This window comes from Corvus kubaryi, unplaced genomic scaffold (assembly GCF_017639235.1).
Source record: "Corvus kubaryi isolate FWS band 111438036 unplaced genomic scaffold, C.kubaryi_AGA036_p1.0 37382, whole genome shotgun sequence".
NCBI classification, from domain to species: Eukaryota; Metazoa; Chordata; class Aves; order Passeriformes; family Corvidae; genus Corvus; species Corvus kubaryi.
This window is the reverse complement of record NW_024581124.1, coordinates 5335009-5361184: the sequence shown is the minus strand read 5'-3', so window position 1 is coordinate 5361184 and position 26176 is coordinate 5335009. Positions and strand designations below refer to the sequence as shown.

General features: G+C 43.8%; 1 protein-coding gene across 3 annotated transcripts in view; it reads left to right on the top strand.

Annotated features, from left to right (window-relative positions):
- Positions 1-26176, top strand: part of LOC121667765 (MLX interacting protein) — a 45494-nt gene that overhangs the window by 12578 nt on the left and 6740 nt on the right. Inside the window, exons 2-14 of one of the 3 annotated variants that reach the window (XR_006017148.1) lie at positions 10736-10842; positions 11163-11248; positions 12486-12575; positions 12840-12881; positions 13932-14103; positions 14997-15086; positions 15677-15768; positions 15867-16530; positions 19403-19524; positions 20238-20424; positions 21187-21311; positions 23827-23925; positions 25099-25468. Coding sequence is in view for 2 of the 3 variants with exons in the window: in XM_042034779.1 (XP_041890713.1) it covers positions 10736-10842; positions 11163-11248; positions 12486-12575; positions 12840-12881; positions 13932-14103; positions 14997-15086; positions 15677-15768; positions 15867-16530; positions 19403-19524; positions 20238-20424; positions 21187-21311; positions 23827-23925; positions 25099-25226 (2004 nt within the window). In the remaining variant the exon portion in view is untranslated. The remainder of the gene's footprint in view (positions 1-10735; positions 10843-11162; positions 11249-12485; positions 12576-12839; positions 12882-13931; positions 14104-14996; positions 15087-15676; positions 15769-15866; positions 16531-19402; positions 19525-20237; positions 20425-21186; positions 21312-23826; positions 23926-25098; positions 25469-26176) is intronic. The other 2 variants (XM_042034779.1, XM_042034780.1) reach the window with 2 other exon arrangements.

Sequence of the window (26176 nt, the reverse complement as noted above, 5' to 3'; positions counted from 1 at the left end):
GACAAGCTTGTCCTGTTCTGGCCCTTCCCCAAGCACCTGCTCACCCACTGCTGGGACTGAGCATGGGGAAGGCTGGACCTGTGGCACCCTGGGTGGGTGTTCTTACAGCTCTTCCTAAGCAGGTGCCAAGTGCTGGAGTGAGCTACACAGTGTTTTAGTATCAGCTGGGAAAAAATTCCAGGCAGCATTTGGTCTCTGGAAGCTGCAGATAAGGCCAGAGTGTGTGGCTGTGGCTGCTCTCTGTGGTAGCAGCCCCGTTCTGTGCTGCTGCCTTCCCTCACAGGCTGCCTGGAGGTGCTGGGTATTCCAGGGTCTTGTGAAAGCACAGAGCCAGTATGTTTGTGACTGGAATGAAGCTGTGATCTGAGTCATTCCTCCTGTGTGGAGGGGTAATCTGCAATCAAACCCCATGGGAACCAGAGGCATTCCTAAGTCCTGGTCTGTCTCTCATGCTGTGTGAAATTGTTAACCCTTAATGGAAACCATGGGATTAAATTGCACTTACTTTATCAAATCGGCAAATGTTACTGAAGAGCACAGCTTAGCTCTGCAAGTAGATGCATAGAATTCTGCAATAAAAGTTAATTCATTACTGTTTCTAATAAAATTTTGGTCTGTGAAGGCTGTTGTTTAGGAACTCAGCGTGGATCCCATCTGTTTTTAGAATCCAGTCGTACAAGTAGAACCCTCAAATCTCCAGTAAAAATCTTAGCAGAGCTTAAGGAGACCAAAATTTTTATTAGCAGTTTTTATTAGCACATTAGTAGGCTTGGTGTCTGAGCTTGGCATGTGGTGATTATAGGCTGGGTGGATGTAGCAGGCTTTTGGAAATGGGGAGACAAATCCTAGGAAATTTAAGAGAGGTTGCTTCTCTCCAAAGCAATAAACATGTAAAAAGTGTTATTTACCTTTCACATGAGCATTCCCAAGGGACTGTCATGTCCCCAGGACAGAACTCTACAGAATGAAAGTTGAGGCTGGTTTTATGTGATTTTGGCGCATAGGAAGAACACGGTTCAAAGAAAAGACTTGAGTGAGGGTCATTTAGTGAATTTGTTGTTGTTTTGCTTGTAGTAAGATTTGTGAAAGTGCTGATACTGTCACATGTTTTACTGGTGAAGTCACCACTTGCTTTTGGGACATGAACCATCTCAGTCCATTAGAAAGTCAGTCCAGCTTTTAGCTGGTGCACAGGTGAATGGTATGAGAATTTCTGAACCATTTTGCTGCTTGATATTTAATCATGGTGGTTACTGGGAGCAAGGGAATGACTTTAAAGGGTATGATGCAGTAAAACAAGGTCTTTCTCTGACATTCACCACATATAGTAAGGTTGAATACTGCTTTATGAAGTTAACTACTATGAAACATTCATCAGTGCCCTGTGCTGTGCATAGTTACCATAACCATCATCATTATAAAGTCACAGACCCAACAATTCAGTGAGACTGGAGCCACTAAGGACAGGGATGATCTCTCCATCTGCGTGTGGGAACCTGGCACTGCCCTTGGCCTGTCCAATCCTAGACAGGCCACGAGAGCCATCTGGGAAAAGCGTGGTGAGGATTATGTGGCAGGAGCATTAGCTGCTTTCCTGCCAGCCCCGTGTCCCAATTAATTAAGGAAGGGTCACTCACACAGCCTTTCCTGCATTGCAGCAGACAAATCTTCACAGCTCCCGTTTGACTGGTGACCCAGAAGTGAAAGTTTGTTTTCCAGTCTGTGTTCTCTAAATGTTCAACCTTTCTGGGAGTCTGTGGTCTTGTATGGGTGGATCCTGGGGAATTTCACTGCTGTGTTTGAGATGTGGCTGCCTCCATGGCAGGACCATGCACAGGGCCATGGGATGTTCACCATGAATTGAAGGGCTGTTTTTGCTGAAGCATGGCCAAAGCACTTGTTTGCACACAGATCCAAGAAAGCTCTGAGTGGACACTTTTCCAGTGAGTTGTGCATGACCTTTTAGAGGCTTTTGTTTTTTTTTTTCTCTCCACATTCCAGGCTGTTTTATGTTAATTCTTGAAGGAGTTTTCTCCCTGCATCATCTTTCTATGGGATTTTGATTGATCTTTGAGTAGTTTCAGTAGTAACACAATGGTGCCTTTAGCCTGCTTCTGTCTCTTCTGTAGTTTCTGGTTCAGCTTTTATGTAAACTTTGAATAAACTGTGTGTGTTGTTGCAGTCTTGAGTCTGTAATAACTGAATTTGGGAATCAGCCTGGTGTTTTTCAAGCTGCAGGGAGCTGGCTGCAGACAGCTGGGATGAAAGCTTTGTGTCACAAGGGGAGAGCTGGGGGAGCATCTCTGCTTTTGCAAACCCTTAAGGCACTTTCAGAATAAGATCCCTGAAGTTTTGCAGTATATTTATAGGCTTGTAATGTTGTTCAGAGAATGTTACAGTATCCTCTGCACAAGAAGTGTTGGTTTCATGTTTCTCGAGCATGGTAAACAGCTCTGGGCTCTGGTGGTATGTATGTGTGCTGCTCAGAGAGCTGGGCTGATCTGCCATGCTGATAGGGTTTGTTTGGGTTTTTCAGAAGCTCCGTGTATGAAGAATCTTTTAAGTCCCAGATCATCACATCTTGATCAGTTCATTAATCTAGGCTGGGGCCTTAATGTTCAAAAAGATCCTGACACATTTATAGCTCTCCATACAACAGGGTCCTCACCAACAGCCATCCTTTTAAATGAAAATGGAGGTGTACTGCAAAACCCTATCAGTTCCTGATCATCTGTATTGGGAAACAGCTCTTGTAGTGAATATTGTGATTCTGAGAAGTTTGATGAAAAGCCAGTGGCAGAAATCAAGTCTTAGGAAGAAGTGGAAAATTTGAAGACATTGAAGTAAGTAGGATCACTTCCCTTTATACTGAAGCAGCTCTAAAAATGTCACTTCTTTCCACCATGCATGAGAGCACAGGAATCACTTCAAAAAGAAGGAAAACCAAATGTATTGACAAAGAACGAAAACCAAATGTACTGATCTGATGTGAAAAATGTAAACCTAATCCTTGCTAAAGCTTTCTCTTGCTGGTAGCATTTCTAGTGTGGGGTGTGTGGCCAGGATATGTTTGGCTGGTGTTCTGTCCTTGCTTTGCCACTGACACACTTTGTGCCCATGGGCAGCAGCTCTCCATCATGGCATTTCAGATTTAGGCAATGAAAGGGGTGGGATTCGCCTCTGAGCCTGGATCTCAGAGCACTGTGTCACTTCTGTGTCAGCCTCTTTTTCCATGATGAGGTTTCTGGTAGTTCTTTAAGAAGGTCCTGATTTTTGACAGTGGAAGTGTGTGGCATTTTATAAAGTGTTAATGTTTATAAAGCTACAAAGTATGTGACTTTTGTAAAGGGACAAAGTTAAGGACAGCAGGGATCAGGGAGAGGTTTTGGGAGGGTGAGTGGTGAGAGATGTGATGGTAAGGCCCATTTTCTCAGCCTTTTGGCTGACATATTAATGACATTACTTAAGCTTTTTTCTTTTCTTGCTGTTCCAGTTCTGTACTAAAGTGAGCCACTGTTGGACAAGTGTCTGAAAAGCAGGAACATTTCTAGAAATATCCTTTGATTTCTGACTGGAAATGAGAAACTGTCTAAATATTCTGAGTCTTTAAATAACCACTGGCTGAAGGACACTATAGCCTTCAAGTCTCTTTGATATTTGTACTGTTCTTTATGTTTGCCCAGTGCTCTTTTCACCCTTTCATAACCTGCATGAAACCTGCATCTGGCGAAGGCATTTCTCAGTGGTCTTCCCAGCTGCAGGTTGTGTGTGCAGCCTCCTCCTGCACAAGCTGACCTTGTCCATGTTGTGTTTGGCTAAAACTGCAGCATGAGGCTCCCTTCCCTGGTTGACACAATGATGGTGGTATGAAAAGCTGTCGGGTAGGTGTGATAATGCTCTCAAAACATGAGTTTTTCAGCTCTCCCTGTGGAGGCTGCCTTGGCACAACACCTGCCTGGTCATTCCTGAGTCCGGTGTAGACGAGGTTATCAGAGGAAGAGCCCAGGCACAGCAAACCTTCATTTATGCAAATTAAGTTAAATTTCCAAGCTTAAAATAGCGTTGAATTTATAATATAAATAAATCAAAGTTTCTTGTGGATTTGTTGGGACAGGAGTATTTGCTTCTGGCACACAGCTGACCTTTCTACTTTCCTGTTGCATTTCAGGAGGTGCATACCTGAGCATGCCTGCGTGAAATCAGTCCAGATAACGTGTTCCTTTGCAGGTGTTGCAATTCCAATTTGCCAGTGGCTAAATTTGATCTTCATTTTTATTTTTCTAACACTTCTTAATAGATAATGCTCATGACAGAGGAAAAATACTTCTCTGATCCAATATCTCTGTCTTCAAGATGGAAGTATTATTTTTAAAAGGAGATAAATCAAATAGTGAGGGGACGTTTTGGTTGTTTTAAAATGTTTGATTTAACTTCAGCACAAAGCTCCCTGCTGTCTTTTGTGGTCTGTGGGGAATAGAACATCCTTCCACAACGCTGAGCCTGCTACTGTGGGAGGATTTCAGGTAAGGAGGATGAACCAGGTAACCAAGCAAATGACCTGCCCTAAATCTGGCTTTTAAAATGAGCTCTGTCTGGGATTAGTATCCTCAGGCTGCAGCTGGGATTAACATTGTAGGCAGGAATAGTAAGATGCTAAAACGTGGTCTCCTCGCCAGTCCTACACACATTCACGCCGTGTAGAAATGTTTTGGTTTCTCTTGCGTGCCCCTTTGCTCCAACACACAATGCATATAATCTGATTCTCTGAATGAACCTTTGTTTGGGGAAATACTGTTAGTTTTGGCTCTTGGAGAGCTGAGCTGACAGGCCCAACTCCCCAACAAAACAGATTGGAGATTAAAAAACAAACTAAAACCACGCCTTCAAAAAAAAATGCTGGGGAGGAGCCAGAAAGTTCCTTTTCTGTGTTGCTGGGAAAGCTAATCTATTTAGCTACTGTACTACCAAAGCAGATTTTTGTCCTGTTACTTAAATTAAGAGCCTTATTGCCATTACTTGTAATAAAAGTAAAATTCTTATCCTACCTCAAAAAATTGCATGATCATGTACAGGAAGGAACTGGGGGAAGGCACAGAGGAAGTGGGTTTTGAGGCTGGAGCTAATAAGGCAAAAAAGAGTTGTTTTAGCACAAGGGCAGTGGGAATCCGTTACCTAAACAGGAAAACACAGGACTTCTCTGTAGCTTGTTCCCGTAGACTGAATTGACAAAATTCAGATTTGAAACCAAAATAATTTGTTTACAACCATAGCACACTAGACTCCAGTGGTCTGTAGAAGTGATTCCTGCGGACGCACAGTAGCTGCTTTCCAGCCTATCTGCTGGGCTTGCTGGGAGTACATACTTGGGCAGCAGGACAGGCCTGTGGAATCTAAACCACAGCGCTTGGAGGTTCGTGTTTAAATTCCATCTACGATAGATCTTGGCCAGGTGCTCTCTGAGTGCAAGAGAAAAAAATAACACCTCCTGAGCTAGGGAGCCAAATGTAGCCAGAGATTTTCCTTGTCCCTGCAATTCATGTCCTACTTCTAGCACTGTCACTCGCACACTTTGTAGCCATGGGCATGTAATTCGCTCTTTCCTTACTTTAAGGAGGAGATCCTGCATTCTACCCTCAGAGGGTATTTTAAAGGTTTCTTACTTGGTGTAGCATTTAGTTCACTACAATCCCAAGATCACTTCCCAGCTAGAATTCCTGCTCAGCAACTTTTAAATGTCATGGTATGGAGAATGAACTTGGATTTTTCTGAATGGGAAAAGGGGATTTTTCAGGCTGATGTTTACAGCAAAATCCTCCCTATTGCCTTCTGTTAGAAAAGGATTTAAACATAAGGCTGTGGTACTGTTGTGAGCGTTTCTGAGGGAGATAAAAACTGGGCAACTGCAAGTTGAATCAGAAACAGCTGAATAAAGCATTTGAGCTGTGTAAAACCCAGAAGCTGTGCTGTACTATACCATATAGTTTCCATTTAGTCGACGTGTATTCGAACCACCTGTTAAGTGGAGGATATATGGAATTTATCTTAATATTTTAAAGTCTGCTTCTCTGCCCCTTCAGTGCTCTTTGTAGAAAACAGTTTCCTAAAATGCTGGTGTTTCTTAATGCTAATAATTAATGAAGAATCCCCAAATTTCTTCTGGGTTTGCATACAGATAAGTGTCCCTTTCTGCCCAAATCCGGAGGGTGCTTGTGTCATGTGGTTTTATGCTGACTGAAGTCCATCTTAAAATCCTCTGATTAAGGGAGGAGAACAGGGAATTCTTCTGTTGTGAGTCATCTCAGAGCTTGATCGTGCTTCTACAGATGTTGGAAGGAGTTTCTCATTGAATTTATTAATTAATATTAGTGTTGTTTCAGTGCTAGGGAGAGCTACTGGTTTAAATTTTGCAGCATTGAATGGCATCTCACGTGTGTCTGTTAAGAAAGAAGGTAACCTCTTTGCCTTGTCTCTACTGAATCAAAAGCATCACTAAAATACCCTGCAAGATCATTAACTCAGTGTTATTAACCTAGAACGAAATGATGAGATTCTCAGAGGCAAAACTTTGCTTGTAATACTGTGGATACTGTCAGGGTACTGTTAGAATACAAAGCTGCTCCCTAATTACATTTCAGTTGATTGAAGAAAAAATTAGAAATCAAAGGTGTTGAAGGGAATTGGATCACACTCTCACAGTGGATATCTGTTTCTTGTACTTTGTTGCAAATTTTGTGATGTTTGAAGGTATCTAATTGTTTTAAAACACAGCTGCTTTCACTGGCATTTTACAAATGGAGAGCTGTGAGAGATCAGTACTGTGTTACCTGTCTGCTTGCTTGGATCCCAGTTGCCTGAGGAGGTTTCTGAGCTGGGAAACAGCACGTAAAAAAACCTTGGGAATGGACTCCAGCCTCTCTTGGTGTATTGAGGACTTGTAGGTGAAAGTTGCAGCAAATGGAAGTGGCAGCCTCGGGTGGCTGCAGCCTCTCCTGTGACAGCCCGGCGACTCCTGCAAAGCACGCTGGGGCAACTGCGTCCAAGTGGATTTCCAGCACTTTTGGCTGGTTTGCTGTGATCAAATCACTTGATGAGGGCATTTGGACTCAGGAGGTGGAGATTTCTGCATGGGAAACTGAGCTGAGCTGCTGGAATGCATTGCTAGTTACCTGTCAGATGGCTTTCAGCTGCTTTGCTATGCTATGTGTGATAGCGAGGAGAACATGAAAGTCACCTCTTTCTCCTGCATTGCTTGCATGAGCTGAGCTTCTGGCGGCAGTGTTCCCTGCAGGATGCACCCTCGAGCCTGGCTCCTTGTGTTCCTCAGCTTGGGCACCCTCTGTGCAGCACCAGCATTCCCACATGCTGTGGGTGCAGCTGTCCTGGCTTGTACAGTGCACTGTTGGGTCCCATTCTCCCTTGGGATGTTCTCCTGTTCCCCTGGTTGGAAGCAGCATCCCTGCAGAGCTGCAGCAGCTGTTGGAGAGGGGGCCAGGACCATGGGTGTGCTGTTGGGCTGTACTGCAGGTACACAGTGACTTGTTGGGAAGTTGCTCCACATTTGCTCTAGGAGTTGGCGTGGTCTTACAGAACTGGCAGGAGCAGCAGCCAGATGGTGTCTCCAGTTGTTTGGGTTTTTTCCTTTTTTCCTCTGTTGTTTTGCTGCTTTAAAATCCGAAGCCTGCTTTCAGTTAGGCAGCTGCTCTCAGTCACAGTGTTCAAAGTAATTAACTGTCCATTGACTTTGGAATTTGGAATAGTGTCTAAATATTGTTGTCAGTTTCATGCTGATTCCTCTCCACTGAGGCTGAAGTCGTTTCACTTCTGACCTCAAGCTGGACTTGTGTTTTGCTCCCATGGGAACTAAAAATAATAATTATTTTAAGAATAGGTTCTTAATCACTTCCTTCTTTTGATGTACTAGTCTTGTTTAGCATTTTCTAAGAATGTAATTGAAAATATTTTAAACTATTTGTGTTTTAATTCCAGTTTTAATTAGCTCTTTGAAGATGCAAGGAGTGTACCAGACTTGATTACAGTTCCTTTTAGTCTTTTTATAGAAAAGCATTTGCTCTTGTTATTCTGAGTGCAGATAATTAGAGTTTTGTTGCTTTGGCAAACTGTCGAGTCACACAGAAGAGATGAACATTAAGTTGACAGATTTCTTACTCAAAGGCATGTGGGCACTTTGTCAGTGCTGGTGATGCATCAGCACGGTAATCTCCTGTCTCCAAACTGTTAATGTACAGATGAGAAACAGGAAAAGATGTGCTTTAGTCTGGGTTTAGAAGGAAAGATAAGGTGTGCAGTGGTTCTGAGGCAGAGCTGGCTGTGCAGTGAACACTGAAGGTGTTGGGACAGTTTGCAGTGATGGGAGAAATATTAAATGGGTGGAGATCCACCCTCTGCCCTGACACATGGGCTGGGTAACAGTGAGATAAAATAGTTGGAGATCTTTCCATAAACTAAAAGTCTTGAAATTTAGAAGTGGAGTTTTGGGAGATGTATTTCAAAAAGTGACATATGAATGCACCACTGAAAAGAAGTAATCCAGAAGGATTTCCTAAATGACTGTGACCATACAGATCTGATTGTACTGAGTGTCTTAGAGCCCAGTGACAGAGAAAAGAGAGCAAAATACATTAACAGTGAGTTTTCTATTCCTTGCTAATAGTTGACATGGTTTGCTCTCACTCCCAGTCAGTGAAGTTGCTTGCTCCAGCAAGTCTGCTTGTCTTGGGAGTGCTGATGTTCTATTTCATATACCAAATTTTGTTTATACTTTTATTTTTTATCAAGCACCAGCATCCCAAAGGCCACAGCAGAGCCTTGTAGCATAGCCCAGTGTACAGCTTACACCCCAAAGGGGAAGCTGGGCATGGACAGGGCTCACAACTTGGTCATATACCTGTTCTCTTGCTGCTGGGAATGATCCTTTTAGTGTGGTTCATACCTGGTCTCTTCATCTGCTTCGTTGTGCATACAAGAGCATTGCAGTTTATTTTTAAAGAGGACAAGGAGGAAAAAAAAAATTTTCGCAGTCGGGCAACAACTCACCTGCTGGTGCATTGCTACAACCTATTGCCACAACTGACATTTTATATAGTAGTAAAATTGAAAGAGCAGAGCTGGTTTTCTTCACCTGTCACTTGGCTGAAGTCTGGCATTTGCTTCTCTGCTACTGTCAGAGTTGTGGGAATACTGGAGTGTGAGGGGAGTTGTGGTGTCAGCAAGGGAGGAAAGAAATGGTAAGCCAAATATGTGAAAAAATGTTCATTTAATATCCTGTTACTGGCAGCTCTGGCATTCTGGTTGCTTTTGTTTAGGCTGAGAACTTTTTACTTGTTTATAGTATTGCAAGTTTTATTAAAAGATATCTTTAAGAAGAGCTGCTGTTGGGAGGTTTCCCAGACCAAATAGGAAACTGGGAATCATCACTTCTCCAGCCTCAGGCTCTATACATGGGCTTTGGTGAGCTAAGGGAAGTGCCTGGCACTTCTGTAGGATGTGCTTCCTATTTGCACAGCAATTTTAGAGCTTAAATGTGAAATGGGCTTTTAAGGATAAATAATTCCTCTCTGAGTTAATTTGTACTGAATGTGTGAGGCAAATTGACTGGTGGGGCACTGTCTGTGCTGGTACATCTCCACTGCCACTGCAGTTCATGGCAGGGACCATTCCAGACTGACCACGTGCTCAAGGATCTCTTCTGAGAGGGCATAGAGTTTGTAGGTGACATTGCTCCTGTTGCTCCTTCTTGTTGTGCCTCTTGACCTGATGCTTGTAGTGTGCCAAGGTGACCCTGTTTCCTTTGTTGTTCTATGGGTTCCAGTTGGTACTGCTGGTCCAGTTCCCTCATAGCAAGGTTGCACAAGCAGCAGCTGAGAAGATGTGGGGCTAAAACTCCCAAAAACAGGAGGGAGAACCTGGGATAGGCACAGTTCCCATACTTTAATCTCCAGCTTGAAATTTACTGTGTTATGAGTATTTCCTACTTCCTCTGCCCCGTCAATAGTATGGATTAATGATTCATAAAGGTGTGTTTTAAGGGCTGGGTAGTTTGTGTTTATACAGTGCTTACTGGAATCCCTGCTGCTTCTTCCTTTTTCCTTCCATTTCCCTTCCACCTCCCAGGATCAGCCATTTCTTTTTCCAGCCTTGCCTTTCCTTGGAGAAAAGTTACTCTTTCTAGCCTGTTGGTACTCCTTTGTGCCCAGCTCTGATTACCAGCAGTGTAGAATTGGTGGGTTGTGGTTTTTTGTGGGCCAGAACTGGCATTTCATTCTTCCTTCCCAGTGTTACAAGCCTGGAAAAATCAAATGGAAGTGTAAGAATGGACTTCAAAAGGTCCAAGCCACAACTATATGTGACCAAACAATGCAGAAGCCTCTTAATTTTGAGTGATCTTGTTCCCAGTTGGTGGAAGCTCATAGGAGGGGATTTGAAAAGGTGTGATACTGGCAAAGAGAAAAGTGTGGGTGAAATGAATTGAATTCCTGCTGATATCTGTGAGACCAGTTGTGACAGTTTCTAGTTCTCATGGAGGAGTCTTGAAGACTGGGTTCATCTGTGGCTCCTGGCTCAGTGAGCTGTGGAAAAAGCAGAAGTTGTGAGTGGCCAAGTGTGGCTTGTTGTTGTTTTATCTGTTGACAGTTTGGCTGTTACAGGGGATGCTTTGCCTTGAAAGGAAGGAGAGAAAAACTGAAAGCAGAATGATTCGTTGTCTGTTTTGTTGCAGCGGAAGGTTGGTTTCACCAAAATGGAAAAATTTTAAGGGATTGAAGCTTCAGTGGAGAGATAAAATCCGTCTCAATAACGCCATCTGGAGGGCCTGGTACATGCAGTGTAAGTACCGCGCTGGGGGCGGGTCTTTCGTGAGACATCGGTGAGAACAAGAGAATTGAAATTACCGTCTAGTGAAAAGCTCAGGAATCTGCTCAAGGCCTGACGTTTCACAGCCAGTGCCATTGGATCAGGGCTTTCCTAGATGTGCCTGCACTGGGGATGTGCTGAGTGCTCCCAGCACAGCCCAAGATCTCCCTGTTTCTGTTGTTTATCGGGAAGGAATCCTGGCTAGACCCGCTGTCACACCTTGCCACCGAAGTGACAGAGCTCTCTGCCGGCCCTGCACATGCTCAGCAGTTGCATTTTTGCTGTTGTTTCAGACCTGGAGAAGCGCAAGAACCCCGTGTGCCACTTTGTGACCCCACTGGACGGCTCTGTGGACGTCGATGAGCACCGTCGGCCAGAGGTGTGTGAAACCCCAGGAACAGGCTCTGGAGTTTGTAACAGGATTTTGGGTCTGCTGGAAACAAGGGCAGCATAGCCAGTCTGTGCTCTGTTTTTATTTAGAAGGAACCATTAAAACCAGAGTGAACCTGGTTTTGTGAGTTCATCACATTAAGATGATCAAGGTGCAACCAGAAGAACATTTGTTATCTGTGTAACTTATGTTAATGTTGTAGTTTAATGAATCATAAGTCATAGAAGTGCTGTTTGAATAGTTAAGATTTTGACAGCCACTTCTGATTGGAAGTTGGTGGGAAATCAGAGTGATGACTGTTTTCAGGACTGACTCTAAGTGACCTTGGGAGAGTTTTCTGTATTTTGTGTAATTGGCAAGGTGTGGTTTCAAGAGAACAAGTAATTTCTTTTTCTGTGTCAAGGTAGTTTCGCAGACAGAGCAAATATGAATTTGTGTTCTTTCATTTTTGTGCTCCTGTGAACATAAATGAAAACTAACATCTGCCCTCTGGCTCCTTGCAGAAAACCAGTGAGGCCCTTGATGTGGCAATATGTGACTCTCTCTATACTGCATAACTCTAGAATAATTTATAACTCAAAGGAGTTCCAGATGAGTTTGTGGAACTGTCTCAGGTTTTTGAAAGAACAGTGTTGATGTTTGTGTTGAAAGTGACCCTCGAACACAAAGTTAAGGCTCTCATTAGTCTGCTCTCCCCAACTTACACACTGCTCTCTGTGATACATTGAAGACCCATATTGTCTGATCCTTTTGTTGCCATCAGTGTGTGGCCTGCAAGGTTCTCCCTGAGCTGGACATCAGATTTCTATTGCTTTGTGTCATTCATAGCAGCTTTTGCTTATGTGTGTGTCTGTGCATGTGACCTTGTGAAATTCACAGGATATTGTGTGCTTTATATGTTATATTTCAGTAAATTAATTTTAAAGGGAGTTTTTTTGCCATTTCTTAACTCTTGGTTATGGTTGAGCTGCTGTGGGAGATGCTGACAGTGCAGTCAGATGTCATCTCGTGTTTGGTTTTTGTGGGAAAGATGAAGTTAGTACTGTCAGATTTGCTCTGTGATAGCTGAACTCTGGGACAGTGTGGGCTGCTGATACATGAGCTCAAACAGAATTAGCATGCTTTCTTTTGCATTTTTTATGCCTGAATATTTGCTTGGAAATGTATTGAATATTCAGCTCTTATGTGATTCCGTGTAATTCATGGTATGTGTTTGTGTTCTTAGGCCATTGCAACAGAAGGGAAATACTGGAAACGAAGAATTGAAATAGTCATCAGGGAATACCACAAGTGGAGAACGTACTTCAAGAAAAGGGTCTGTTGGTAGTTTACTTGAGCTTGATCAGTATGTTGTTGCTTTTTGAGTTTTTCTATTGCTTTTTCTGGCATGCAAGAGTACTTAAAACAGATGATAAGCTGGTACAGACATGCTCATTGGATTAGTTCCACTTAAATAAAAATTGTTGTGCTGGGACTGATTGTGCATGATTGGGTCTTAAAAGTTTTGCAAATCAGGTCTTCTACTGGCACATACAGGACCTATTCTGACTTTACCATCTCTTCTGTTCTCCTTTTGCAGTTACAGAAACATAAAGATGAAGATCTTTCAAGTTTGGTCAGGGTAGGTAACACCACTGAGAAGTGGCAGCATTTATGCTTGTAGAGCCCGCAGTAGATAACAAAGCTGTAACGTGCAGTAGCTTGCTTTGATTAAAATCTAAAGACAAGCATCTTGCTTAAGCCTTAATTAAGGTTAGACACCTTAATGCTCTGTGCCTTAGAGAGCAATGTAAGATTTGTAGCTTAAATTGGATGGAGGAGAGGTTGAATGTAAAGCGCTGTGACAGATGAAATGGGAATCAGCATTGCATACCCAGAGAGATCAATCTCTTTGAGGGCTGGCACATGATTTCATCGTTACTGAGTTGTAACTGGCACTGCTGCCTTGCTTGTTTAACTGGATCTGTGAAGATGTGTGAGCTACATGTTGCAGATCTTCCTGCTGTGCCCTCAGCTGAGGCAGATAATATGCCAGGATCCTAAAAAAGGACAAAATGGTTGAACAAACAGTGGTATCGCCATTTAGTATGTCCCCTTAAGCTATCAAACCTATTTTGGGTGTATAAACTGATGATCAGAAGCGCTGTTCTGTTGTTTTTGCAAGGCAGTGCAGTTTAACTCAGCCTGTAGTGAGGGATGAGTAAGCCAAGTCACATTATGTTGTATTTTTCATGGGCAAAAAGTGTCTTGTGCAAACTCGGAGTACAATTACACTTCACTTCAGAATTTCAGATACATCTCACAAGACCGGAGTTGTTTGCATTCTGGCTATTCATGTTGGTTTTAATCTTTATTCAAACCAAGGGATTGTTAAACTAAGTGCAAAAATACTTGTGTAATCAATCAAACAAGGAAGTATTGTTATTTGTCTTACATCCTCTAGTTAATATCTGGGTTTTGGACAAAAACCTTTCCCAGAATGTTGTGGTATTTCAGTGAGCTGAAGTTGTTGGTGTATCAGAAGCACCACTGACGTGTTTCAGTCCATTTAATGGCTCCTCAAAGAGAGGTTCTTTAAAAATGTGAAAAATGAGGGCTGCTTTCATAGATCTGCACCAGACTGCTTTGGCATTGTCTAGGCAGCCTGACCTCTCTTCCTTTGCTTTGACAGGATGATGATGTGGTTCTCTGGCAAAAAAGAAGGTATGGCAGAGAAACCCCTGTCCCTATGGAGGAAGGCAGCCTCTTGGATGCAGACATGCTCATGTCCGAGTTCACCGACACCCTGTTCTCCACTCTGTCTTCACATCAGCTGGTTTCCTGGCCAAATTCCAGGGACATAGGTATTTGTTGGCTGTAGCTATGTTGCAGTGAGAACCCCTACAAAAACTCTGGTTTGTTGCTTTGCTGCTCTTGTAGCCTTGCCTAAGAAATCTATCTTATATTGCTGATACAGATAAAAACAGGTCAGGGAGTGTGGCTGTCTTATGATTCTGTAGGTTACGGAATCCCAATTAACGATCCAAATTTAATTTCTATCTTAGCTTCTTAGGTGCTGCTCCCAGCTTTGCCCCCCTAATGTTGCTCTGAAGAGCAGTATTTACTTTATCAGTGGTGAAGGCATTGTGATTTATCTCAAAGCATAGTTGTGTGTGTATTTTTAAGGGAGTGCCTGTGTATTTTTGTTTGTCCAGTACAGCCAGTGCCAAGTCGCATCTGTACAAACAATCCCAAGAGCTGTTCAGCTCTGTCTGGAGGCTCTGTCTGTCTGATGGGATGGCACATGTCCACTGTGCACCATCCTTGCTGCATGGATGTCTGAGCAACTCCAGAGCAGCCATGGTTTACATGAATTGTACTCAAGGCAAATTAAAGGATGGTGGTTTACTTTACAATACTCTGCTGTGAGCTGCGGTGGGTCAGGCTGTGCTTCCCAGCAAGGCTGTGTGTATAGTGCAGGAGGTTTGGGAGCAGGAGACGTCCGAGCTTGGCAATCCCAGATGTCAGAGCCTTCAGGTTGCACCCCTTCCATTTTATTAGCTGAAAGTTTCATTCCCCAATGGCTTTGAATTCTGGACTGTGCTGTAGCTCTGAAGAGAAGCAGATGCTCAGTTCCTTTCAGCAGCAGTTTTTCTGTAACATCTCTGCCAAGCCTGGCTGTGGAGTGTTTTAATCCTACTGCTGTTATTATGTCAGTGATGTGAAGCTAATCTAATCCATCTCCTGAATTTTGCAGGACACTTAGGAAATGCTGATATGATTCAACCAGGGCTTATTCCTCTCCAGCCAAATTTTGATTTTATGGATACTTTTGAGCCTTTTCAGGGTAAGAATCATATGTAGAGTTCATTAATTTCTTAAATATTGCTGTGATTTTGAACTAGGTTTTAAAATAAGTTTAAGTGTTACAGATAGCTAAGGTTTCCTCATTTCACACTTCTTACTGATGAAGACATTTAATATTTTGTTTGTCTTTGAATGTTTTATGGCACTGTCAAGAATTCCATATGACATTAAACCACTGCTGACAACTTTGATGGTTATGGCTCTTCATGGAAGTAAAGAGTCATACATCTGTTTGCTAGCTCTGCAAGCAGTCTGCATCAGATAACTGTACTTTGTGGGACTGCACTGAGGATCAGTTCTTGGCTGTCTGTGTGTAGATGAACCTTAAACAGGATTAATTTTTGCAGTGTCCCAGTTTGCATGAAAGTTGATGAAGTCAATCCCAAAGAGATGAGTTCCTCTGGGAGACAGCAATTTATTGCTCAGTCAACAGCAGTTGTATGAAGTAAAAATCTCATGGTTTCATTATTTGCTAAATAATACTGATATTCCTGTGAATTTTAGGATCTAGCAATGCTGTACCTTGAGTATGGAAAGTAGAAAATTTATAAGTGACTTTTCATGTTTCAGAATTATTCACGCCCAGTCGCTCCAGTAATTATTTCCCTTCCGTGTCTGCTGTCAGCTCAGCTACCACAGACAGCAACAGCCACTCTTCCCAGGTAAGAGAGGTTTAAAACAGAAGGCTCTGACATGAGCCATGTCCTTCTCAGGAGGAGTTCAGACATGTCTGAATCAGTGATATTTCCTTGTCTCTCAGTCTCCTGTCCTGCCGTCGGGTTCATTGCCCAGCACGCTTCCAGCAGGGAACATCAGTGATGGACTGATTCCTTCCTCAGTACCTGCTCCTGTCATTCCTGACGTCGTTGCAGACCAGTGCTCCAGCATTAGAAGCGAGGAATCTTTCATCCAGCCAGCAGACTTCCCTCCTGACTCGTCTCTCAGCGGGCCACAAACTTTTATGTCAGTGTTCCCGACGTCCCTGCCACTGCTGCAACCCACGAGTGCCCAGCACCAGTCCCCGCTGCCCGCGGTGCCGCTGAGCTCCAGCCTGAGCCCTGCGCCCGCCGCCTTCGCTGCTCCAGAAACGCCCAAGTTCGGCCTCTGTGAATCCACGGTCATCACTCACACGGCTTCTGCCACGCTGACCCACAACGCCCCTGCCACCACCTTCAGCCAGAGCCAGAGCGTGGTCCTGGCCACGCAGCAGCCGGGGGCAGGAGTGCCTTGTAACCTGGCCTTCCAGACTGCTGTTGTGCAGGGGCAGCCCCGGCCGCAGGTGCAGTCCCAGCTGACATTTGCACTCCCCAAACCTGTTCCTCTGGCCAGTGCTGGGACAAGGCCCAAACAGTCACAAAAAATAGTGCCTGCTCCGAAGCTTGAAACAGTGTCCTTATTGGTAAAGAATGCCTTCATCACCCCAGGTGAGGAGCACTGTGGGGGGATGTTTTCCTTTTCGGAGTGGGACTAGCAGGAGGAAAAGACCTTCTTGCTTTTCTTGCTTTACGTAATAAGTTAAAATAGAGCTTCTGAGGGTGTCTGCAGAACCCCTGAATCCACTGGTTGAATGCAGTGGCTGCACTGTTCAGTGGGATGCTCCAGGCTGCTGCAAGGATTGGAAGCAGTTTGGTTGAGTGTGAAAAGCTGACCTCCAGAAGGGGGTCTCTCCATGTAACATCTGTGATGGGCTGCGTAGCTGCATCAGCTCTGTGCTCCTGCCCCATAGAAACCTTGGATTTAGGTGTGATGCTGTTGTGATTAACTGCCCCTCAGAGCATTCAGCCACAGTGGAGGAGGAAGTAGTAGGGAGAGAGTGTTACCTTCCCCTAGGAGAGGAGAGAAAGAGATCTCCTGAGGGAGCTAGAGATCTTTGTCTCAAGCAGTCTAGAGACCCCTGAGAAGCTTTAAGTCAGGAGTGGGTTTCAGGTCGGGATAGGAATACCTGGGACCTCCACACTGGGTGGGATTTGGAGCCACTGGTGCTGCACAAGGCAAAGAATAACAAGATGAGGAGGGAGAATTTTGCTTGAGGTGGTCCTTGTAGGAAAGCTCAAGGCTGGACAGGACAGGCAGCATGCTTTTCTTAGGATTATTGCAGGCTGTTTTTAGACTTGTGCTGGCTGGGAACCAAGTGACTTCAGCCACTTGAAATGTGCAACAATAATTCAAGAAAAAGCCTGCCTGGAGGAGTACTGTTAAACAGGCTTTACTAGGGAGTAGGTGTGTCTGCCAGGGCCTGATAGTGAGGTTACTCACCAAAAAGAAGAATCACTGTTGAGAAGAACAGATGCAAGATCTAATTTTATGATGTCACTGGGATCAGTTTGGTCCGTGATTAATAGCACGAGGGTGTTAATGGCAGTGTTCCTATCTATTGTGTCTTATAAACCAACAGTCCATGTACCTTCAGCAGTCGAGACATGCATTTCTCACCTAGTAAAGATTGTAGGCAACTCATTTTCAGAAAGCCTTTACTCCTACTTTCTCAGTGCTTCCTGGGTTGTTCCTCACCCCATATATTACTTTCCCAATGCTCCACCATTTACTTCTAGAGCATCACAACCAGTGGCTTTGTTTCTCATCTAGATTAGTGGCATGTGTTTGGGGATCATGGTGTTCTTAAACTACTGGGAGGTCAAGCTCAGGGGACAAATCCAAGAATTTATATAAATACTGGAGCTTTATTTTTGGCAATAGAATAAACATTAGTACTTGTAACCAAGGCATTTATGCCTGTCATTTGTGTTCGGGACAAACAAATCATTTCCAGACTATAAAGCAAATACATTATATCTTGGGTTAGAACTGCTCGGTGGTATAAGGACTTAAAAACCTGTACAGATTGTCTCATCAGGTGCAAGACTTCACTGCTATCACCACTTCAGGATAAATGTGCTGATTTTGAGAGGAAAGTCTGGAAAAGATGCATGTGTAGAACAGAAACATGAATCATGTAAAGTGACTTCTAAATATTGTTGCTGGTTGTTGCAGCTCCCCAAGTGTGGAAGTCAGAAAGGCCAAGCCTGTGTAGCAGCACAATGCACTGGTGAGAGTAGGCTCTTGAGCTCAATAGAGATGTCATAAGTCCAGCTGAACCACAGTGAACAGTGGAAGGGTTGTGATTCCAGCTTTAGATGTGGAATGCTCAAAGAATGAACTCCCTGTGTCAGTGACAGAGCTCTCCTCCAGACAGACCCACGCAAGGGCTGGCGCAAGGTTTGTGCAATCCATGGTCCTCTCTTATGGAGGCTCTGCAGAAACTCCAGTTGAGTCAAAACACAGTTATCAGTCACAGGTGACACTGTCAGGGAGGGGACGTTGGATAACCCTGCACTGTCTCCCTGTCCTGCTCTGTGTGCATCCTTCGGAACCCTGATGCTGACCTGCAGAGGGGTGGCTCGGCAGGGACTGAGCTGTGCTGACACTGCTTCTGCATCATGACTTTATTTGTACAAAGGAGAGCTGAACCAATACAGCCAAGAGAGAAGCCAAATATGTTTGGTTCAGTTTTATCAAAACCCAGACAGAAGTTGTGTCTTTGCCTGATTCTTCCCTTAGTATAGGATGGTCAGTCATGTTCTGTCTAGACTGGGCAAGAACTGCTTCAGCATGAATTCTGTGTTAGTACCTGCACATCTGCATTGGTTATATGGAGATCTTCACAGATTCATGTGGAAACATTTGCTGCTGTTCAGAATTACCTCTAGCTGTCTAAGCACTGCAGAACTCCTGGATCTTCAGCATATTTTCTGGAATTTTGATGCTGGTTCCCAATCACATTTGTTTGTCTTGTGGTCGTGTGTCATCTAAAGCAACTGTAAAACTAGATAGTGGAAGAAGCTGCTGGATGAAGTGCTGAGGGAAAGGATTTAAGATAAATATACAAGGAAGCATGAAGTATTGAGTCATTGACCCTTCCTGAATCAGCAGAGCAAGTCTGAGATCCCAAAGTGTGGATGGGAGAGGAGAGCTGAGGATGGCCGTCCTCCTGTCAAACCCAGCTCTGATAGAATGAAGACACTTTGCGTCTCACTGAATTACTACATACCTCTGTAAATTCACCTTGAAACAGTGATGCTAGAAAACTCAGAAATAGCTGGAGTGTTGAAGTCCTTTGTACTGGATTAAGGGGGTTGAGATTATTGGAAGACTGGTGACATTTTATACTGCAGTGAAATAGTACCAAATAGATGCCCATTGATCCACCCCCCTGTTTAATGACAAGTTATTCATACCAAATAATTTCCAGCTTTTGTTTTGTCTCATTAACTATTCTAACTGAATTGTGTTCTTCAGCTGCCTTTCAGGGACAGTCCAGAGCTGTGATTGTAACTCCAGCACCTTTAAAAAGAGAGGGGATTTTGACGCCAGCCACGTCTCAGTCTAATGTTGCAATTGCACCAGCTGGAATTGTCAGAGTAAGGAGAAGAAAAAAAAATTATGTATTTGTTTTCTAGGCCTGTTACTTGCAAGTAGTGAGAGCCATAATGTGCTGAGGAGGGTAACGAGTCCACTAAATCATCTGTTACCCAACGTATGCATTTGTGCATTCAGCATTATGTTTGCTTATTTTTAATGTAGTCACTTTATGGGCCTGGAAGCATTTTATAGTCTTGACAGACTCTGTCTCACACAACAGCAAGATTCCAAGGAGGCCTGTATTCACAGTGCTGTGGATGGGATGGCTTGTGCTTTAACTGTGCAGAAGCCCAGGGAGCTCACCTTTCCACTGCCATATTGGAAAACATGCCTTGGGTATGTGAGTGGGTTTCCCCAATATGTTGTGTGCAGGAAGATGGAGATAGATTTTAGTATATTATGCTGTTGATGTGTTGTAATACTGCTTTAAGTTATGAAAGGATACTGGTCTCCTGCCAGAAGCCTGACTTTGGTGCCTGCCAATTCCTTATATATTAGCCCTTGTTTCATGTCATCAGATTGTTAATCATGTCTTAATTTGCTACTTTTAGTGAAAGGCAAGGTAACAAATCTCTCTCTCTCTTTCTCTTTCTTACTCTCTCTCCTCCCACTTTCTCCTTTCTCTCATCCCTTCTCTCCCTCTGCCCCCACACTGCCCCTCCTGCTCTCTCTTTCTCTGTTTTCCTCTGTGCTATTTCTGTGCTGTTCCCAGGCTCCCGGGGTGACGGAGTTCCGTAGTAACATTCTGGTTGGTCCAGCACAGCGAGCACCAAGTAGTCAACAAAGCCAGTCCACAGTCTCACATCTCTTCCCTCCTAGTGTAGTCCAGGATGTGTTGGTGAAAGGAGAGCACATCCCTTCCCACTGCAGCAGTTCACAAGTTCCCTCACCTACACCTAGTAAGTTAGAAAGCTGTAAGCATTCTCCCCCCTGCACATGGAAGTGTGTTTCTGTTGGGTAGGCAGGATGTAAATGGGCCTTGAGGATACCTTGATAATTTTTGAAGGAAAAGCTTTTCAGGCCCTTCTACCCCACAGCTTCAGTTGCATCCAGTAGTTTGCAATTTTTGTCTTAAACGACTCTGCAGTGTCCCCAGAAACTGTGATTTTGTGCTTCCTATAAGTGGCTCCTTTCTAAAAGGATGTGCTGTCCAAGAAATGAAAGACATCTGTGTAGGAAGTGCTGAATAGGTTTGTTGTTAGTGTCATAGCTCTGATTTTGACTGGAGGATCTCAGACACAATCCTTGTAGGTAAGTGCAAAGACTCCTTCTGCATGTGCATCGACGGAGCGTTCCCTGGGCTGGTTCTGGTGGTAAATGGCTTGTAAATGTCACCATCATGTCCCAGGCTTTTAGAGACAAACGGGGGAGTCCAGTAGGACGATGGAATCACAGCCTGCACATCCAGTATGCCTTTGCTGAAATATGTGTGTGTGAAAGGACTATTACATCTTGCTATTCAGGATGTATGACACTTGTGACATTGTATCCTAAGCTTTCCCAGCAGTCTTGATGTTTTCTAGCATGTGGTTGCTGCATCAAACAGTGTAATTTGGTTGCCGACTGCATTTCAGTTTAATTCTGAGTAGAAACTTCTCAGCGCTTATATTTGCTACAAAAAGTTGTTTCTTAATGTGTCTTGTGTTTTTTCCTTTATGAAGGCCGGGACTGTCAGAATTCAGGTCAGGCTTCCCCCTGCACCTCTGAGCAGAGCCCCAGTCCACAGTCTCCTCAGAACAGCTGCTCAGGAAAATCTGCCACTGACCCTACTATGGCTGCATTTAAGGTGTGTGTCCCTTCCTTTGAGGGGCTTTTCTTCTTTGCCTTCATAGCTACTTTTCTGTCCTGATGTCTGAGCATGGACTAGAGAAAGTTGTGCTTCAGGACAGTTGGGCTTAGCTTGCTGCTGCATCTGTGCTGCTCTGTGCAATCCAAAATGTCAGACTCTAATAATCTACTCTGCTCCTCAGGGATGTGTCACCAGAGGGGCCAGGCTTAGCTGTACCCCTGCAGGTCCTAATGGTCATGACAGCAGTTCTGCTGTGGCTCACAGGAGTGTTGTGACAGGTGTCAGTTTACTTGGTCAAAGGTTTCAGGCTTAGTGTTCTAAACTGTGGCTTTTTGCCATTGTTCTGTTGGGGCTCTTCAGTCTGCAGGGCTCTGGCCATCGCTGGAGGGGAAGTTCTTGACCTGCTGAGTAACTTACATGTCTCCAGTGATGCTATGCTGCTCCACAGAGAAGCAGCTCCACAGACTCTACGAGTTACACCTGTAAAACCCTTCAAGAATTACTGGGGTAAGAACTCGGCGGTCTAGAGATAGCACCTGAGCACTGGTTGTACCTCACACACAAGCTGAACACTTGTCAGAACACTTTCTGTGGTGGTATGAGAAACTTCTCCACAAAAACCCCATCAGAACAATCAGCTGTAATCCTCTCATCCATTCTGTTGTGAAAGGGAGTGTTACTTAACTGTTTTGCAAGTGCCAACCCCCTTCTGGCTTCTCTGGCTCTGTGTACCCTGTGAGTTGAGGGCAGTTTGATTACTCCAGGGCAGAAACATAAGTTTTAACACCTGCAGCCTGTGACTACACTCAAGTTCTAGATCTGTTGCAGAGGAGAATCAGAACTGCCCCTTGCTGACCATGCTGCAAGTTACTCATGAAAGTTGGCAGTGATTTGCTTGGCATGAATGCTCACAAGCAGGAGATGCAGCCTATTCTGTTGTTAGGGAGTAAGTTAACAAAGGAACAAATTAGTAGCGCTGGCTGATGGTGGGAAAGTGGTCACAAGATGGAGGAGCATTCTTAAAAGTAGGGATACTGCAATGAAATAGGCTTCATAGCCATGTAAACACACCTCCTCTGACAGGAATTGCTTTGGATGTGGACTGTTAGTAACTCTTTTGTAAGACAAGAGAGGAACAGTGATACTTGCCAGGCTCCAGATGTATGTGCTTTTGTTCCTCTTCATTGTTAGATTAAACAGTTCTGTATTGCTAGGTAACATGGCTATTTCAGTTTGGCAAAGCATAGAGGGCACTGGAAATCTCAGTTCTGCTCTTGAACCTGCATTTTCTGTGGTTTTGGGAGCCACTTCACTGCTTTATTACACTGCTTTCCTTCATTATAAAGTGGGGTGATGGTGAGCTGCTGCCAGAAAGCCTCACTCTGCCAGGAATGTGTTCTCAAAGTGCAAAATCTGTTAAAGAAGTTTCTTCATCCCAGATTTCCTGTGGCAAACTCCCAGGAAAAAGTAGTAATTGAGTGGTGCAGCAGTAGGAACAACTTGAGCTGGTGCTGCCAGAGAGGGACTCAGAAAAAAGAAATCCTTGGCCTGTTACACAGTTAAGGGTCTCTGCACCTCCTTCACACACCTGGCATTCACATCTGTGTGGAATGGGGATTTTTGGAGTCATATATGGAGTTGTTCTGTTCCTTCCTGGATCCTTTCTCTGTGTCCCTGCTGCGGCTGTGATGTGTTAGCATCCCAAGGATGATCCCTTGCTGTTCCAGGCTTCAGCTGAGCTGGGCAGGAGCCACAGGGCGGCGGTGTGGCCCCAGCTTTGGGAAGGGATCCACCGGCTGCTCCTTTGTCCTCAGTAGCTCAGAGGCCTTGGAATAATCTGGCATTCCCAGTGCTGGAGCAGAAACTAGAGCTCCTTTATAGCTTGGAAAGTCTTTTCTTTCTATGGACACCAACCTTGGGAGCTCCTGTGAGTGGTTTATGTAGCTCTCCAGCCCTGGGATCCAGGGGCTGCAGGCTCCTCCTGTGCCAGAAAAATCCTGCCAGTTGTTTTCTTTGTTACTGATTGCGAGGTATTTCTACCACAGCCTGGACAAATTCTGGGTCCACTGATCTTTGCTCTTTTGTTAATATAAATCCTAAATCTTCTATTTCCTGATGACACAGCTAAAGAGGTGTAGGGTGACCTTTTCTTTCTGCTAAAGCACTACACAGACAAATAGTATCTCTCAAACAACCTTCATATGCCATGCTGGCAAGTAACAAATCATGTGCATACTGTACAAGTCTAGAACCTTCAGGTAATATAATATCTTTCAGGTTTTCTCCTTGCCGTCCTGGCACGTGATGTTTAAAATAGGTGCAGATGTCAGAGGTGGCTTGGTCCACAAACACACTGTCAATTCATTATTAAAATTCTGGAGAGTTGTTCCAGGGGAGACTGTGAATGCCAACAAGTCAACAAAAATGACACTGAATTTGAACAGCTGAAATAGTCATAGCAGTAGAACAGTAAAGGAGAACAGCATAGACTGAGCTGATTTTATTTATGCAGAATCGAAGGATGAGGCATCTTTCAGAACAAAAACGAAGGTTTAATATCAAGATTGGTTTCAGTGCTCTGAACAGCTTGGTGTCAGCCAACTCCAAGTCGGTAAGTACCTCAGCAGCATTTACAGTTTAATGTGAAATGTAAGAAAGAGCCATTCTAAAAGTCTTGTTAATAAATGTAATGATTTCACTGTTGAATGGTCAGCTGAGCACAGCAGAGCATGCACTGCTGGAACACAGCAGTGAGCAGACGTAGAATGGAAAAGCTTAGGTAAATTCCTAAAATTTCCTACACCATTGAGATCTCTGCCTCCCAGCAGGAGTCAGAAGCATGTTCAGTTCAGATGATTTGGAAAATCTGTTTAGGACTCTTTACACCACCCAGCTGTCTTTAAGAATCAGGGCCTTTTTTTCCCCTTTCACCTGTCTTTTGTACATGGGCTTACAGAGACCCAGCAGATTTCTCATTGTCAAATGACTTTATCCAAACTAAGAACTTACTCTGGCTACACTAGTTAACTTAGTTCACTAAATTGAAATACAGATATATCTGCACAACAGAATTTTTTGTGTCCTTTAAATACCAGTAGCTTTAAAACATGGAAAATATGAAAGCTTTTTGTGCAGCATGCTGATTTGTTTGCATAATTTTTATAGTTTCAGAAATTTAGGTGATGCGTTGTCAGAATTTCACTTCCTGACTTGAATAGCCTATTTGAAAGGAAATCCTTTTTGAAAATCTAGCTTTACTAAAATGTCTGGTTATTTTATTTCTCAAGTGCAGATTTTTAATTGGTTCCCCAAAACTGAAGAGTATTGTTATTGGTCTCCTTTGGTGGGTCCTTCTCTTCAATAACTTCAGGTTTCCCAAACTAAATAATTTATATTACCAGCTTCAAGCAGTGCTTCTACCAGCACTATAAATCTGTCTGGAGATGTAGCACATCCTTCAGTACTTAAGTAAGAACTGTAAATATTTTTAAGAGGACAGATAATGAAATAAAACATTTTAAATTACTAAAATACTTCTTTCAACAAAGTAGCAGAAAGGTAGTTTATGGAAGAAAACAACCCCTGCAGCCACATTTCTCTACTGGAGTGTGGAGTCAGAGAAGCACAGAGCTGAGCATCTGAAGTGTTTTGCTCTGCCTGACCCTGTGCTTTTACACCCAGTAAAGCAAAATTAAAAGGTGCTGAAGTGCAGGTTAGGAGGACAAACTCTTCATGAATCTCAGGTTGTTGCAGAAGGTGAACTGTGTGTCTGTGCTTGGTCTAGATCAGCCACGCCATCACGCTCCAGAAGACAGTGGAATACATTGCTAAGCTGCAGCAGGAGAGGACACAGATGCAGGAGGAAACCAGGCGCCTTCGGGAGGAAATCGAGGAGCTGAACGCCACCATCCTGTGAGACCAGGGAGCTTCCAGGGATGGAGCAGCAGCTTCAGTGGTGCTTGGGCCAAACAGCAGGGAGTGTGTGCTCAGTGTCACCAGGCAGCAGATGGGTGTTGGACAGAACAGAGCTGCTGCCAGCTCCAAGCTCCAAGCAGAGCTGCTGTGGGATGGGCACTGGTGCAAACTGTGTGGGTTTTCTGCAAGCTCTGAGCACGGAATGCACAACAGTGGCAGCATCAGGGAGGATATGTCAGGTCAGAATAATTCTGAGAAGAAGCCAGCAAGGGATGTTTTTATAAAGCTCATTGGTGATGGAACTCTCACTCTTCACAATGGCTTTGCTGCAGGTTTCTTTTCAAATGCAGTCAGTTTTTATAGGAAAATGTGTTTGAGTGCATAAGACACAGGGCTTGGGCTCCAGAAGTTTGTCACTGGCTGAACATAACTGTGGTAAATCCCTTCACCTTCCCAGTGCCTCAGTTTGCTCGCTTGGTTTATGATAGTTACGTACTACTACACAGCATGTTGAGAACACCGGTGGCTTTGCTTCCAGCTCCAGAAGTTTTAGGCTTAGGCATGATGTTAGAATTAGCAGTAAATCAAAATACTTCTGTTTTTCTTACAAAATATAATGAAGTCTGCTTGGTTTTATTTTAAATTGATCTGTTTCATAAGAATCTCCGTTATATCTTCTTTTGTAACATTGCTTAGGAGTAACTCTGTAAATTTTTCCTTGACTCCTGATGTGCCTTGTCCTTAATGGATGCCTAAAATTACTTTGTTCTATGTTATACTTTGTTTTCAGTTTTGTTGTTTGTAAGAAGTGTTTGTAGCAGCTTGATAAATCACTTTGCTGCTTGAATATAGACAAAATTGTTGGGAAAACAGTTTGTATTGCTGACCGGAGCAGTTACACTCTGGGGGGATCATGCACTGGGAAGCCCCTCCACCAGAGATACCAG